Source organism: Neofelis nebulosa, chromosome 3 (genome assembly GCF_028018385.1).
Source record: "Neofelis nebulosa isolate mNeoNeb1 chromosome 3, mNeoNeb1.pri, whole genome shotgun sequence".
In the NCBI taxonomy this organism is placed as follows: domain Eukaryota; kingdom Metazoa; phylum Chordata; class Mammalia; order Carnivora; family Felidae; genus Neofelis; species Neofelis nebulosa.
The window spans coordinates 44,368,800-44,384,015 of NC_080784.1; the positions used below are offsets into that span (position 1 = coordinate 44,368,800).

The following is a 15,216-nucleotide window of genomic DNA, read 5'->3' on the forward strand; positions in this document are numbered from 1 at the left end:
TTTTTATATAAAATTTACACATCATTATATATAGTATATATATATTATTTCATTCTCTATTATATTGATTTGTATTGTAAAATGATAAACTGAGGCACATTACATGTTGAAGAGTTTATTTGTACAAACAACCCTTCAAATAAGGCAGTGACAAAACCCAAATGATTAGGGATATACAGTGGAGAGATAAGCCAGAGGTTTTTATAGAGAAGATGCAAAAACAAAGCAAGGTGAGTATTTAATTGACTACAGTTTAAATGGTTGCCATTTTGGGGAAAATATTTGTCTAAAAATGGGATAATGGATTAAAGGAGGAAATAAGAGAGATGAAGGAGGCCAACTCTAAGAAATAAAAGGGAGAACATTAGCATACTCTATCACAGAATAAAATGGCTTCAGGATTTCCATATATAAAATATAAAAAATGTAGACAGGTACTGAACACCTTATGTAAAACCGTTTCATGTACTTTTTGACAGGAAATTTTATGTAAACAATTTGAAGTTTAAAATGATCATGCAATGGCAATGTACAAACAGAAGTAAATCAGAAAAAAAAATGGAGGAAAATAAACTTTTATGCAAAGAATTTTCCAACCAAAGGTAGTTTTAATTGTAATGGAATTACTGTCATTACTGATTTTTTATTTATCTTTACCATTAGGCTTGTATATAACACCTTCCGCATATAGCAGTGTATATTAAGTTGATAGTCACTTAAGTTTGAACCCATTCTTTCCTCTTTCCCCCCATTTAAGGTATATGGCGTCATACTTTACATTCTTTTATTTTGTGAATACCTTGACTAACTTTTAAAGATACACATATTTTCATTGCTTTTGTGCTTTCTACTTTCCTTACTCCTACTTATGGTCTTTCCTTTCCACTCAAAGAGTCCTGTTTAACATTTCTTGAAGGAGTCGTTTGGTGGTCATAAAGTCTTTTAATATTTGAGAAACTCTTGGTCTCTCCTTCTATTCTGAATGATAGCCTTGCTGGATAGAGTATTCTTGGCTGCAGATTTTTTTTTTCCTTTCAGGACTTTGAATATATCACAGAAAAGTGTCTGCTGAAAACTCAGCTAATAGCCATATGGGGTTTCCCTTGTATGTAACTGTCTTCTTTCATATTGTTGCTTTCAAAATTCTCTCTTTATCACTATTTTTTAAATTACTATGTGTTTTGGTGTGGACCTCCTTGGGTTGTTTTTTTTGGATTATCTCTGTGCCTTTTGGTTCTAGATTTCTGTTTCCATCCCCAGAATCAGACAGTTTTCAGTTATTATTTGTTCAAATACATTTTCTGTCTCCTTCTCTCTTTCTTCTCCTCCTGGGATTGCTATAATGTGAATGTTATTATACTTGATAGAGTTACTGAATTCCCTAAGTCTTTCTGCGTAGTTTTTTTTTTCTCTTACCTACTTGGCTTGGTTGCTTTCCATTGCTCTGTCCTCCAGGTCACTGATTCACTTTTCTGCTCTATCTAGTCTACTCTTTATTCCATCTAGTATAATTTTAATTTCATTTATTTTATTCTTCATCTCTAATTGGCTTTTTTAAATCTTTTTTTAAGTGTCTCAAAGTTGTCTTCCACTTTTTTCTCAAGTCCAATGAGTATCTTTATGATCATTGCTTTAAATTCTCAATCAGGCATATTGCTTATTTCTGTTATCCTTAGGTCTTGCTATGATTTTGTCCTATTTTTTCCCCCATTTTGGACATATTGCTCTGTCTCCTCATTTTTTTTATAACTCTCTGTGTCTGTTTCTCTACATTAGGAAAGGTTGAAAACATCTCCTGCTCTTGAACACAGTGGTCCTATGAAGAAGGGATCCTGTGGTGCCCTGCAGTGTAATGTCCCCTGTCACTAGAACCAAGTGCTTCAGGAGTGTCTCCTATGTGTGTTGTATGCACCCTGTTATCATGATTGGACTGCATCTCCCTTCAGTCCAGTCATCTGCAGTGGCTCTCTTTGCCTGCTGTGGGCAATCTTTGGTCTCTATGGTGTTAGTGAGCCAATCTGGGGCTGCCCTAGGCTTGATTTGAGTTAGAACAGGCATTTGTCAGAGATGCAGTAGCACCAAACTTCAGGGCACTCTCCCTGTGTTGTCCCCTGAAAAGCTTTCATTGGTGAGTGGGGCCAGCAGTCAGACCAGGTGTCTGTCCCCAGCCCACTCCTGAGGCTCCTGGAGCCTGTGGTTGTCTTTCCCTTACTTGGGGAAGGTGTCACTTTGGAGTAATGCTGACCTGTGTCAGGGTTGCTTGCTCATTGCCAGGCTTGTAGCACCGCCTTGGATGAACTCTGGGCAAGAGCATATTTGATGGGGTGGATCCACCAAATTGCAGAGGGGTGAGACATGCAGTGTTAGCAAGTTAGCTAGGTAGTGTCAGTGCTACACTGGTTTCAGCTAGTGGCCCTGTGTTTATGCTGGGTCATGGGGCAGGGAAATGGAGCTTGCCAGCTCCTTAGTTCCTAGAGGAGTCTCCTAAAAATCTCTGTCCTTGAAATACATGCTCTTAGATTAGCAAACAGTTCTCTTTCCTGTGTGCCCCATGTGTTTTTCACACTGCTGTTTCTATGCTGTATCTCTGCAGGGCTAATTTTTGTGCTATCTCTTTAAGGTGAGGGACTCAATTTCCCCTCACCTCCTGGCTTTCCCAGAGCTGATCCTGCTGATTTTTAAAACTCCAGGCTTTAAGTCCTACTGGTTGTAAGAACTGATGAAAATCAGCCCGTCTGGTTTCAAAGCCAAATGTCATAGGGATTCATCTTGTCCGTGAGGGCTCCCCAGTGCGAGAGTCTGCTTCTCTCTCCTCTCCATGCCTGCAGGCTCCTCCTTCCTATTGACAGTCCTGTGGGTCCTTTTAGCTACCCACAACATCTACACCCTTCCTGCACTCTTCAGTGCAGTCTCTTCTCTTCATTTAGTTGTGACGTTGGCTCTGTACATCTTAGTTATTTCTGAGTTCTTTACACTGATGTTAGTATTATCTAGTTGTATCTGTGGGATAAGGTGAGGCGAGAGTCATCCCATTCTGCCCTCTTTCCAGCAATCCTCAGACCCTTGACCCTTGATTCAAAGAGTTGATACCTTGGCTAACATCCTCAGCCCTGGCCTTGCAGTTAGGGTGACACAGAGGAAGGAACCAGCTGAGGATTTAGGAGGGGAGAGATAGGGATCACGGAGTTACAGGAAATTGCTCTCCAGGAAGATCCTGGTCCTGCTGGAGACAAAAGGAGGAGATTGAGGGAGGAGTCCTCTTACCCAGGTAGGTGTGAAGTGTTCCAAGCTCATAGAGCAGTGCAAAGAGAAAGAAGTAGGCTGGGCCATAGTGCACCCAGCATGGCCAGGGCTGAGGTCCATTGGGCAGCTCTGAGGTTTGTGGGCAGGAGTACTCAGGTGTCCACCACACTGTCCTTGTCTCTTTGAGTAAAGACTGCACTGTTTGCAGCTCATGCTGGCCCACCCTTAGGGCTCCCAAGTGGCTGGTCAGCTGCCACAGGTGGAGGGAGAGAAGGCAACAGACACAAGTTTATGCCTTTGCACACAGCTTATTTGTTCTGGCTAAGTTGTCATTGATTAAACTCTTCAGTAGTGACATAGGGGTAAATGAGTATGATTTGCTTTTCTGTTGAAGTTCTTGGTAATTACTATTCTACGTGTCATGTTTTTCTGGCATGTTTTATTTGCTCTGGTGGAGAAAAAAGGAAAAGAAACATTTTTTATAAGAAATTTTCTACTTAAATCGTACTACTGATGACTTAATTTAGTATCTCTGCAAATAAGGAAAAATCAAGAATATTGTATTTGATCTTTGATAAGGCAATCAAAAAGCACTTTTCATCAACTGTGTGCCTATCCTTACAGTATTAGATTGTAATCAGTTGAAGAAAGGGAAAGGAAACTTTAAAATGCAACCCAAGGGGTGCCTGGGTGGTTCAGTCGTTTGGGCGTCCGACTTTGGCTCAGGTCTTGATCTTGCGGTTTGTGGGTTTGAGTCCCACGTCAGGGTCTGTGCTGACAGCTTGGAGCCTGGAGCCTGCTTTGGGTTCTCTGTCTCCTTCCATCTCTGCCCTTCCCCCACTTGTGCCCTCTCTCTGTCTATCAAAAATAAATAAATGTAAATTTAAAAAAAATTTTAATGCAACCCAAGTGTTTTGTTAACAGTTACTCTAAGCACTTGCAGGGAAACTGCAGAGGTGGGGGACGGGGGGCAGCAAGGCAAACAGGAAATGTGTCTTGGCTGGAAAAGAGCATGCAATTTTCTTTAAATAGTCTAAGAGAAATCTTAAATCACACATGTCCAAGACCCAACTGAACTCCACCCACCTCTCTCCTATACTTTCTTTTATCCCAGTACACCCTATTACAAGGATGAATTGTGTCAATAGTTGCAATGTTAAAGTACAGTCAGGCTTAAAACTTGGATCTGCTAAGTGGTAGTATACATGGGATCCTCATAAATTATTAAAATAAAATAAAATAAAGTAAAATAAAATAAAGTAATGATAATGACCCAAAATAAGTTAGTGACAATAAGGATGTGGTAAAGTTATGGTAGAATCATCCTGATATATTTTTTTTTGCCACACAAGTGACCACTAAATTATACAACTGAATGTGTTTAGTATTTTCCATATAGTCACAGATATGTGCAGCCATCACCACAGTCTATCTTAGTTGCATCATCTCAAAAGGAACCCTGTACCCTTTAGCTATCACCACCCCTCACCCCAGATTTTCATCCCCACTTAACCCAGCCGAAAATAACCACCACCCTTTGTCGCTATAGATGTCCCCATTCTGAATATTTCATACAAATGAATAACATATGGGTTTTGTGATTAGTTTTACTTAGCAGAATGGTTTCAAAGGTTCGTTCATGTTGTAGAGGTATCAGTGTTTTGTTCCTTTTTATGGCTGGATAATATTCCATTGCATGCATAGATCACTATTCATACAATGTTTATCCATTCATCAGTTGATGGACATTTGGAAAAGGAATCTCTTAGCCTCTGTGGTGAGGTACCCCCAACCCTGAACCAGGAGCATCCTTGTTTATTGAGGGAGACTCTGTAGGTTCTCATTAGATTCCAGCTAGGTTGATGGCTCCCTTATCCATGTACAACACTTTGAGGTGCACTTTGAGAAGTGCACTCATCTTAGTAAGAGGGAGATGGGGAGGGGGACCCTGAAGCAAGAAAATCTTTCCCAGAAAAGCTCATCTCCAGCAAAAGAGGAGGAGCAAGTCTGTCTTCCCCAAAGGACAATGATATATCCCAGATCCCAAATTACATGAGGCCACAGAATTCTCACCTAGAGACACAACAGTTATCTATGACCAGAAACACAGTTGGAGCAATTCCCTGGAGATGGAATGGATGTTAGTGTCTATCTGGGGGTTCGTTCTGGGGCTGGCCTTACCTGGCAACATTTCCTCTCAATATCCCTAAGCCTGGAAGGGATAGGGCAGGGAATCACGGGCAGTTGGGAGAGGTGTGGACTGTGGGGTGTCCTCAGTGAATAAGGAATGTTCACATCTGGGGATGTGACAACTTCTCTGGTTCAAAAGTTGCTTATTTTCCCATAAAGGATCACAACATGTAGAAGAATCAATAGACACAAACCTACATACTTTCACTCTCAGGATTTATTTTTGTTTGTGAAGTTGAAAAGCTTTAAGCCATGACAAAAGGAGAGAATAGGTTTTTTTTTTTTCTTTCATTCTTGAATCAGGTCAATTAATGGTTAGCATCTTGGTAATATCCTTTTTCCAACCTATGGCTTTTTGACATTGTTTAGTCGCTGTTGTAAAACAAATATAGAAAGAGATATGCTAAATTTTAATTGTTAATAAAAGTGATCTCATTTTACTAGACAACTAGAGGTATAGCAAATCATTGGTATATGAGACACTGATTATAGTGTCACAATCTAGGCCTGTGTTTCACGAAATGTGTAAACCCGTTTTTTTTTTTCTAAGTTGTCTGTGATAGCCACAGTAAAAGGAAATATTAAAAGTCATATTCACAAGCATTATATTTACACAGTTTCTACACTTCACATGGATAAAAGAAAGTCACCAGCAAGGAAACAGGAAAAGAACAGTAGAATATGTGAAGAAATAAGTAACTACTAATTTGTCTATTTTTATCTTCAGAGGAAGAGTATTTCAAGAAATCCTCCATGCCTTTCCAACAGGTGACCCATATACATACAGTCGGAGTTGATTCACTAGCCTCCAGTTCTCACTGAGTCTGACTTTTTCCCTAAATATGTAAAAAAGCCAACCATATCATGCTGAATCCCTCCCTTACTACTTCAAAAATACTTTAACTATATGAGAAATACTTTCTCGTGTGTGAGAAAACATGCTCCTCATCATGGCATGCCAAACATTTGTCTTGGTTCACAATTATCCATGTAGATTTTCTCTTGCAACGTTCATAAATTTTAATATAAATTTTAAAATGTGATAAAAGCATAAATTTGAAAACAGGTCTGTGTTTACATTTAACCTTGCTTATCTTGCTGCTTTATCAATAAACATTATTTAAGCACATTTTCTTACACTTTATATTGAAACTGCCAGTTCATTCTGTTGGTATCCTTCAAAATTTATTCCTAAAACCGTCTTCACTACCCCTGGTCTGAGGTACCATCCTTTCCCTCCTGGATTATTGCAGTAGTTTCGCCACCAACTGGTTTCTCCTCTTCTCCTCTTGCCACCATACAAACTATTTCCAACAAATCAGTCTTTTTTTAAATTTATTTATTTTAACAAACCAGCCTTTTAAAGTGGAAGTCTTGAACATTAATCTTCCAATGATTTCCTCTCAGAATAAAACACAGCCCTCAACACTTCTCACAGCCTACAAGAGTTTTACTGTCTGACCTACTCACTACCACAGTCCCCTTGCTAACTCTGCTCCAGCTAAACTGACATCACTGTTAATCATCACACATTTCTGACTTATTTTTTCATTGGATCATTCACATGCTTGGAAACCTCCTGCCTAGATATATGCATGGTGACCTCTGCCAGCTCTATGCCTCTGTAAGGAGTTGATTTACAGCCGGAATGGAAAAGCTCTATCTTTATCTCTAGGAAAGCCTGGATGCTTGGTTTCACTTTTTGCCAAGACATTGGCAGTGGAATTTATAATGGACTGTTTAAAATTTAAAGGAAACTTGAGGCCTTGTGCATGAGATATCTCTCCGGTGCCCATTTTTGCCCGCACTCTCTCTTGCACTGTATCCTTTACATTTAAATAAAAGTCCCATGTGAACTGAACCTGGGAATTCAAGTACCTCCTTTTCAATAAATAAAATGAGTCAATACTTGCAACTTCCTCCAATACTTTGTTTACACATCTCTTGCTGAATAAGGCCCACTCAATTATATTTAAAACCAATATCCACCTCCTCCCTCACCACCAACTCTCCCAACTCTCCCTACTGAGAAATAAGACTATTTTACATGGAGGATAGTATTAGTGTTTTGTTTGTTTGTTTGTTTGTTTTGGTGGCAGATAGGGAAACAGAGATCCATTGACTTAACTCTCCATCAAAGTCAGATAAGGAGGAATGGCTGATTAGTAATTGGATGAACTCTTGTTTTCATTCATGGTTGAATTTTTAATTTTTCCATTTACTCCCAGTGATAAGTCTAAAATGTAAAATATTATGATTTCTTTATGTATATGACTTATACATTTGAATATATACATACATATTCAGATATGTCAGACATATTCAGATACATCTGTATATATATATGTATATACACATACAGAAAATATATAGATAGATATATTGAATCTATACAAATGCCAATGTTACCCCTTCTCATAGAAAAGAATTTGTCTCTCTTTTCTGGAGGGACAATGCATTTATCATTTTGCCTGACATCGGTCCTCAATAAATGTAAATTTCATTTCCCTTCACCAGGCATACCTCATGCTACATGTGTCAAAATTGTGTGTGTGTGTGTGTGTGTGTGTGTGTGTTGTTGTTGTTGTTTCTTTTGTTTTGTTTTGGGGGGTTTTTTTGAGAGTGAGAGAATGAACAAGCAAGGGAGGGGCAGAGGGAGGAGAAAGAAAATCTCAAGCAGACTCTACTCCCAGACCAGAGCCTGAAGTAGGGCTCAATCTCACGACCATGAGATCACGACCTGAGCTGAAATCAAGAGTTGGACACTTAATTGACTAAGCCACCCAGATGTCCCCAGATGTTGAGTTCTTTAAGAGTTAATCCTTGGAGTCTGGTTGTCTTAAATGAAACTCCAGCTTCAAAATTTACTAAAATTCTGTACACATGGATAATTATTTAAATTTTTCATGTTTGTTTCCTCATTTCCAAAATACGGCTAACAATAACTGTGGAGGCTTAGTGAGGAAAAAATATAAATGCTGGGAGTCAATCTGTGTAAATCTATCAAATTAGAACCTTAAATGTGGGAGCAGGATGCATGATGGCTCATAAATATTTTAAGAACATATTTAAAATCTCTTTAAAGTCATTTCTTATTACCAAAATGTTGGTTAATAAATCTCTGGCTAATATTAGTTAACATTAAATATTTATAAGTTAATATAAAACAAAATTATTAAATGTTTTTAGTTTTTTTAGTATATGATATTGATAAATAGCAATCACGATGAAGGAATATGGAATAATAGTTTTTTTACACTGAGGTATTGTTAAATTTTTAAAACTATTTTATGAATTATATCATTTTCAATAATTTTATTCCTTCAATTTACCTTTAACTTGATGACTGGTTGCTGTTACTATGGTTGTCTTCTGATATAGATCTGTGAAAAAGAAATAGCATTAATTAGGGTTAGAAACCATTGTAATTTTATGTTTTTCTCTCTTTTTGGAGTATAGTTGACACACAACGTTACATTAATTTTAGGTGTACAACTTAGTGACTTGACAAGTGTATACATTACGCTATGTTCACTACAAGTGCACCTACCATCTGTCCTAGTACAGCACTATTACAATGTCAGTGACTATATTTTCTATGCTGTGTCTTTTATTACCATGACTTATTCATGCCATTAGTAAAAGTCTACATCTTCTCTCCCATTTACCCATTTTCTCCAACCCTTCAACTCCACTCCCCTCTGGCAACCATCAATTTGTTCTTTGTATTTATAGGTTTGATTCTGCTTTCTGTTTGTTTATTCATTATTTTTTCCACTTATAAGTGGACTCATGAAATTTGTCTTCTCAGTCTGACTTATTTCATTTAGTGTAATATCTTCTAGGTATTTTCTTTTTAGTTTTACTGTTTTCCACAATACCTGCACTTATTTACATTCCCACCAAGAGTGCACAAGGTTTGTTTTTTTCTTTCTCTACATATTTGCCAACACTTGTCATTTCTTGTTTTTTTGTTTTGTTTTGTTTTGTTTTGTTTTGTTTTGTTTCTAGCCATTATGACAGGTGTAAGGCCATATCTCATTGTGGTTTTGATTTACATTTCCCTAATGATTAGTGATGTTGAACATCTTTTCATTTGTCTGTTTACTATCTGTATATTTTCTTTGGAAAAATATCTATTCAGGTTCTCTGCCCATATTTTAATCAGATTATTTGTGGGGTTTTTTGGTATTCAATTGTATAAATTCTTTATGTATTTTAGATATTAATCACTTATCTAATATATCACTTAGAAATGTCTTCTCCCATTCAATAGGTTGCTTTTTTGTTTTCTTGATGGTTTCTGTCACTGTGCATACGCTAATTTTGGTGTAGTCTCAATAGTTTATTCTTGCTTTTATTTCCTTTGTCTGAGGAGACATATCTAGAAAAATGTTACTACGATCAATGTCAAAGAAATTACTGCCTATGTTTTCTTGTAGGATTTTTATGGTTTCAGGTCTCATATTTAGGTCTTTAATCCATTTTATTTTTTGTGCATTGTATAAGAAAGTGGTCTGGTTTTATTCTTTAACATGTAGCTGTCCAGTTTCTCCAGCACCATTTGTTGCAGAGACTTTTTCTCATTGCATATTCTAAGAGACTCCTTGGTTACAGATTAATTGTCCATATAATCATGGGTTTATTTCTGTGCTCTTTATTTTGTTCCATTGATTGATGTGTCTATTTTTGTGATAACACCATACTGTTTTGATTACTACAGCTTTGTAGTATATCTTGAAATCTGGGATCGTGATACCTCTAGCATTGTTCTTCTTTCTCAAGATTGATTTGACTATTTGTGGTCTTTGGTGGTCCTATAAAAATTTTAGTGTTTGTTCTAGTTCTGTAAAAAATGCCACTGGTAATTTGATCGGGATTGTATTTAACCTGTAGTCAGCTTTGGGTAGTATGGATATTTTAACAATATTAATTCTTCCAATCCATGTGCACAAAATATCTTTCCATTTGTGTCATTTTCAATTTATTTCATCAATGTCTTTTAGTTTTCAGAGTAAAGTTCTTTCACTTCTTTGGTTTGGTTTATTCCTAGGTATTTTATTCTTTTTGTTCCAATTGCATATGGAGTTATTTCCTTAATTTCTCTTTCTGCTACTTCATTATTATTGTATATAACCACAACTGATTTGTGTATATTAATTTTGTATACTTCAACTTTGCTGAATTCATTTATTAGTTATAACAATTTTTTGGTTTAGTCTTTAGGCTTTTCCATATATGGTACCCTGCCATTTGCAAAGAGTGACAATTTTACTTTTTCCTTACTAATTTGGATTAACAACTTTTTTGTTGCTGTTGTCTAATTGCTATGGCTAGGACTTCCAGTACTATGTTGACAAAAGTGGCAAAAGTGGATGCCTTGTTGCTAAGCTTAGAAGAAAAGTTCTCAAAGTTTCATCTTTGAGTATGATATTAGGCGTGGGTTTTTCATATATGGTCTATGTTGAGGTATGTTTCCTATAAATCCACTATCTTAAGAGGTTTTTTTGATGGAAGCCTTATATCATTATTTTATCTTTATTTTCACAAGTGAGAAACAGAGACATTTTCCTTTCACATAGAATAATGAGACGCATTTATCTTTACTTCTGCATTCCTTTTTCCTGAATATCCATGGAGCAAAACTGTGACTTGTGTTGGTGATATGGTAAAGAAAAAATCTGTGTGTAAGTGAAATAAGAGAAAAACAACTACCATACAATCTCGCTTACGTGTGGAATCAAATTTAAAAAAAAAAAAAAAAAAAAGCAAGCCCATAGATAATCAGAATAAATTGGTGATTACCAAAGTTGGGGTTGTGGGATAAGTAAATGAGTGAGGGGGGAAAAAGGTAGAAACTTCCCAGTTATAAAATAAATCATGAATATATAATGTATAACATGGTGATAATAATAATAAAGTATTGCATATTTGAAACTTGCCAAGACAATAGATCTTAAGTCTTCATCACAAGAAAATAAAATTTTGTAACCATGTATGGTGACAGATATTAACTAGATTTATTTTGGTGTCCATTTCAAGTAACTTATTTCTAATTTTAGAAACAGATGAGCAATATTAAATAAGTGTAATGGGCATTGTCATCTGTATTCTCCTTTTCCTATCATGTTTTTTAAACATTTTTCTCACCTTCACCTCTTTAATTCACAAAATTTCCTTCTCTATCTCTATTAATCTCCTTGGCACAGGTGAATGTCAATGTCAAAAAAAAAGGAAAAAAATGAGATTGGTTAGGGAGTAGACAACCAAGTATAGCAAACATGGCTTTCTCTACCTCTCTAGCTCTATTAGTCTCTAACTCTATTAATCTTCTTGACACAACTGAATGTCTACGCCAAAAAAAAACAAAAACAAAAAACAAAAGGAGGTTGCTTAGGTAGTAGACAAGCATGTGTAGCAAACATGGCTTTCAATTTGAGAGGCACTGTGAATTTACTAAGTACCTTTGGTTATTTCTGGACCTATAAGAAAAGGAATGACTACTTGAAATCTGAAAAACTGTGGTATATAACAAGCCTCAATATTTATAAATCTTAACCAAATTCATCCAAGATCCAAATTCAACACTTTTAAGGGCTACTTACTGTATTCTGAGTTACATTTTAGTTATTCCCCAAATGGATTTTAATATTAATTTTTAAAAATAATAGATTTACTTACTCTCCACTTACTGTTTCCACTCTGTTCCAAAATCTTATTTTATTCCATTTAAGAGCAATAATGGCAATTAAAATAAGGAAAGGTAGAAAAATGTAGAAACTGATTAAGAGGCCATTTTTTTCAGGAGCAGCATGTCGTTTTGCAGGTATGTTTTGACCTTTTTCTGAAAACACGAGAATATATTTTAACATTTTCAAAACTGATACTCAAAGTTTATTAGTAATTTCAATTATAAAAATTTTGGATTCAAATAATACAGTCATAGAATAAACAATATATATTTTAAAAATGTTTTAAAAACTAAAAACATTTTTAAAATATTAAAAAAATAAAAATGTTTTCCAATATTTTGTGACTATGCCCCAAAGTGGTTATATATTTTTAGAAGTTCAATATTAATATAAACTTGTATTTAATCTTTAGGTATATTTTTAATCTTTATGTGTTATATTTGAACATATTTTTCTATTATATTCCCTTTTATTAACTGCTACTTAAAACATATTAAACTGATATTAATATCTACTAAATTTTTAAATTTAAAAATTAGAGTAAGAGTGCCTGGGTGGCTTAGTCGGTTAAGTGTCTGACTTCAGCTCAGGTCATGATCTCGCAGTTTGTGAGTTCAAGCCCCGTTTTGGGCTCTGTGCTGGCAGCTTGGAGCCTGGAGCCTGCTTCGGATTCTGTGTCTCCCTCTCTCTCTGCCCCTCCCCCACTTATGCTCTGTCTCTCTCTGTCTATCAAAAATAAATAAAATGTAAAAAAAAATTAAAAATTACAGTAAAAAGAAAGAACTGTTAAAATTTTTTGATAAAAAAATGATTGCCATTACTGGTGCTTACTTTTATTTAAAAATTTTTTCTTCCCTTTTTATTTAATTTCCTTTTTTTACTTAAGTATAATCAACATATAGTGTTACATTACTTTCAAGTGTACAATATAACAGGTGGGTGCTGTTTCAGGGACATAGCTGGAGAGAGTAAGGTGTTAAGACTGGATGTATACATGTCTGAATGCAATGAAGGCTTCCACATAAACTTTAAGATTTTGGTGGCCAGTGCAGAGATCTATTTGTCTTGTGACCATCAAGCAAGCCTCATAAGGAAGACTGTGGATGAAAGGCAGAGATACAACTTACAGCACTGCCTCATGGCCTCTGTGACTGAATCAGTATGTTGAATAACTGTAGAAATACTCAAGACTCCAGAGTTGCACCAAAGATGACTGGAAACCAATGTAAATAATTCGGGGGAGTGGCTGAAGGCAATGAAATGTGGAGGTGCTTCTACAACTGCAGAGTTTCCTCTAAAGAACAAAAAAACCAGGACCAACATGGTGGAGAAGTAGGGGGACCCATGCTTCCCACATCTTTCAAAGAAAGAAGTGCAGAAGCCAAAGGACTTTTAACCCCAGAGCCTTGGAGGAAAAGAGACTGAATCTTACTGGAGGAAAATGGGAAAACTGGAGAAAAGGGCTACTCCAAGGAACAAATCAAAGCACACTTGGTGGAGGGTCCAAAATATCACTATGAGTAGGGTAATAAAATAACCAAAGTCACAAAAAGAGAACAAGTAACAATCTCCAAAGAAAACACCTCCTGAAGAGCCAGGCCCTGGATAGTGTATGACCGTCCTATAATATAGCAGTGGTCGCAGGTACAGAGCACAAAACAAGTTTTTAAAACGCATGAGGGGCAGAAAACTAGCCAAAATGACTAAATGGAAGAATTCTCCTCAAAAGAAATTCCAGGAAGTAGAGACAGCTAACGATTTGATCAAAAACGATTTAAGCAACATAACTGAACAAGAATTTAGAATAATAGTCATAAAATTAATTGCTAGGCTCGAAAAAAAGCATAGAGGATAGCAGAGAATATATTGCTACAGAGATCAAGGGACTAAAAAAATAGTCATGATGAATTAAAAATATGCTATAAATGAAGTGCAAAATAAAATGGAGGCAACCACAGCATGGATTGAAAAGGCAGAGGGGAGAATAGGTGAATTAAAAGATAAAATTATGGAAAAAGAAGAAGCTGAGAAAAAGAGAGACAAAAAAAATCCAGGAGTATGAAGGGAGAATTGGAGAACTAAGTGACGCAATCAACAGAACAATATCCATATCATAGGAATTCCAGAAAAATAAGACAGAGAGAAAGGGGCTGAAGGTGTACTTGAACAAATCATAGCTGAGAATTTCCCTGATCTGGGGAAGGAAACAGGCATTGAAATCCAAGAGGCACAGAGAACTCCCTTCAGACGTAACTTGAATTGATCTTCATATCATAGTGAAACTGGCAAAATACAAGAATAAAGAGAGAATTCTGAAACCAGCTAGGGATAAACGGATCTTAACAATCTTCATGTGATGAACAGGAAAAATATGCAGCCAAAAATCCTTTATTCAGCAAGTCTGTCTTTCAGAATAGAAGGAGAGATAAAGGTTTTTCCAAACAAACAAAAACTGCAGGAATTCATCACCACTAAACCAGCCTTCCAAGAGATCCTAAGGGGGACTCTGTGAGTGAAATGTTGCAAGGATCACAAAGTACCAAAGACATCACTAACAAGCATGAAACCTACAGATATAACAATGACTCTAAACCCATATTTTTCCATAATAACACTGAATGTAAATGTACTAAATGCTCCAATCTAAAGACATAGGGTATCAGAATGAATTAAACAAAAAAAAAAAAAAAAAAAAAAACAAGACCCATCGATTTGCTGTCTACAAGACACTCATTTTAGACCTGAGGACACCTTCAGATTGAATGTGAGGGGATGGAGGGAACTATCTATCATGCTACTGGAAGTCAAAAGAAAGCTGGAGTAGCCATACTTATTCAGACACACTAGACTTTAAATTAAAGGCTGTAACAAGAGATGAAGAAGGGTATTATATAATCATTACAGGGTCTATCCATCAGAAAGAGCTAACGATTATAAATGTCTATACACCGAATACGGGAGCCCCCAAAAACATAAAACAACTAATCACAAACATAAGCAACCTTATTGATTAGAATGTGGTAATTGCAGGGGACTTTAATACTCCACTTACAACAATGGATAGATCATCTAGACAGAGAATCCATAAAGA

The 15,216-nt window shown here is 36.2% G+C and overlaps 1 protein-coding gene across 4 annotated transcripts in view; it reads right to left on the reverse strand.

Moving 5' to 3' along the window:
• Positions 1-5,632: 5,632 nt before the first annotated feature.
• LOC131506713 (A disintegrin and metallopeptidase domain 3-like) overlaps positions 5,633-15,216 on the reverse strand; it is a 143,309-nt gene continuing 133,725 nt past the window's right edge. For all 4 annotated transcript variants that reach the window (XM_058720603.1, XM_058720602.1, XM_058720604.1 and 1 more), the window contains 3 exons: positions 12,115-12,277; positions 8,766-8,816; positions 5,633-5,805 (listed from right to left, as the gene is read on the reverse strand). In XM_058720603.1, coding sequence (XP_058576586.1) covers positions 8,768-8,816; positions 12,115-12,277 — 212 coding nt within the window. In that variant the 3' untranslated portion in view covers positions 5,633-5,805; positions 8,766-8,767. The remainder of the gene's footprint in view (positions 5,806-8,765; positions 8,817-12,114; positions 12,278-15,216) is intronic.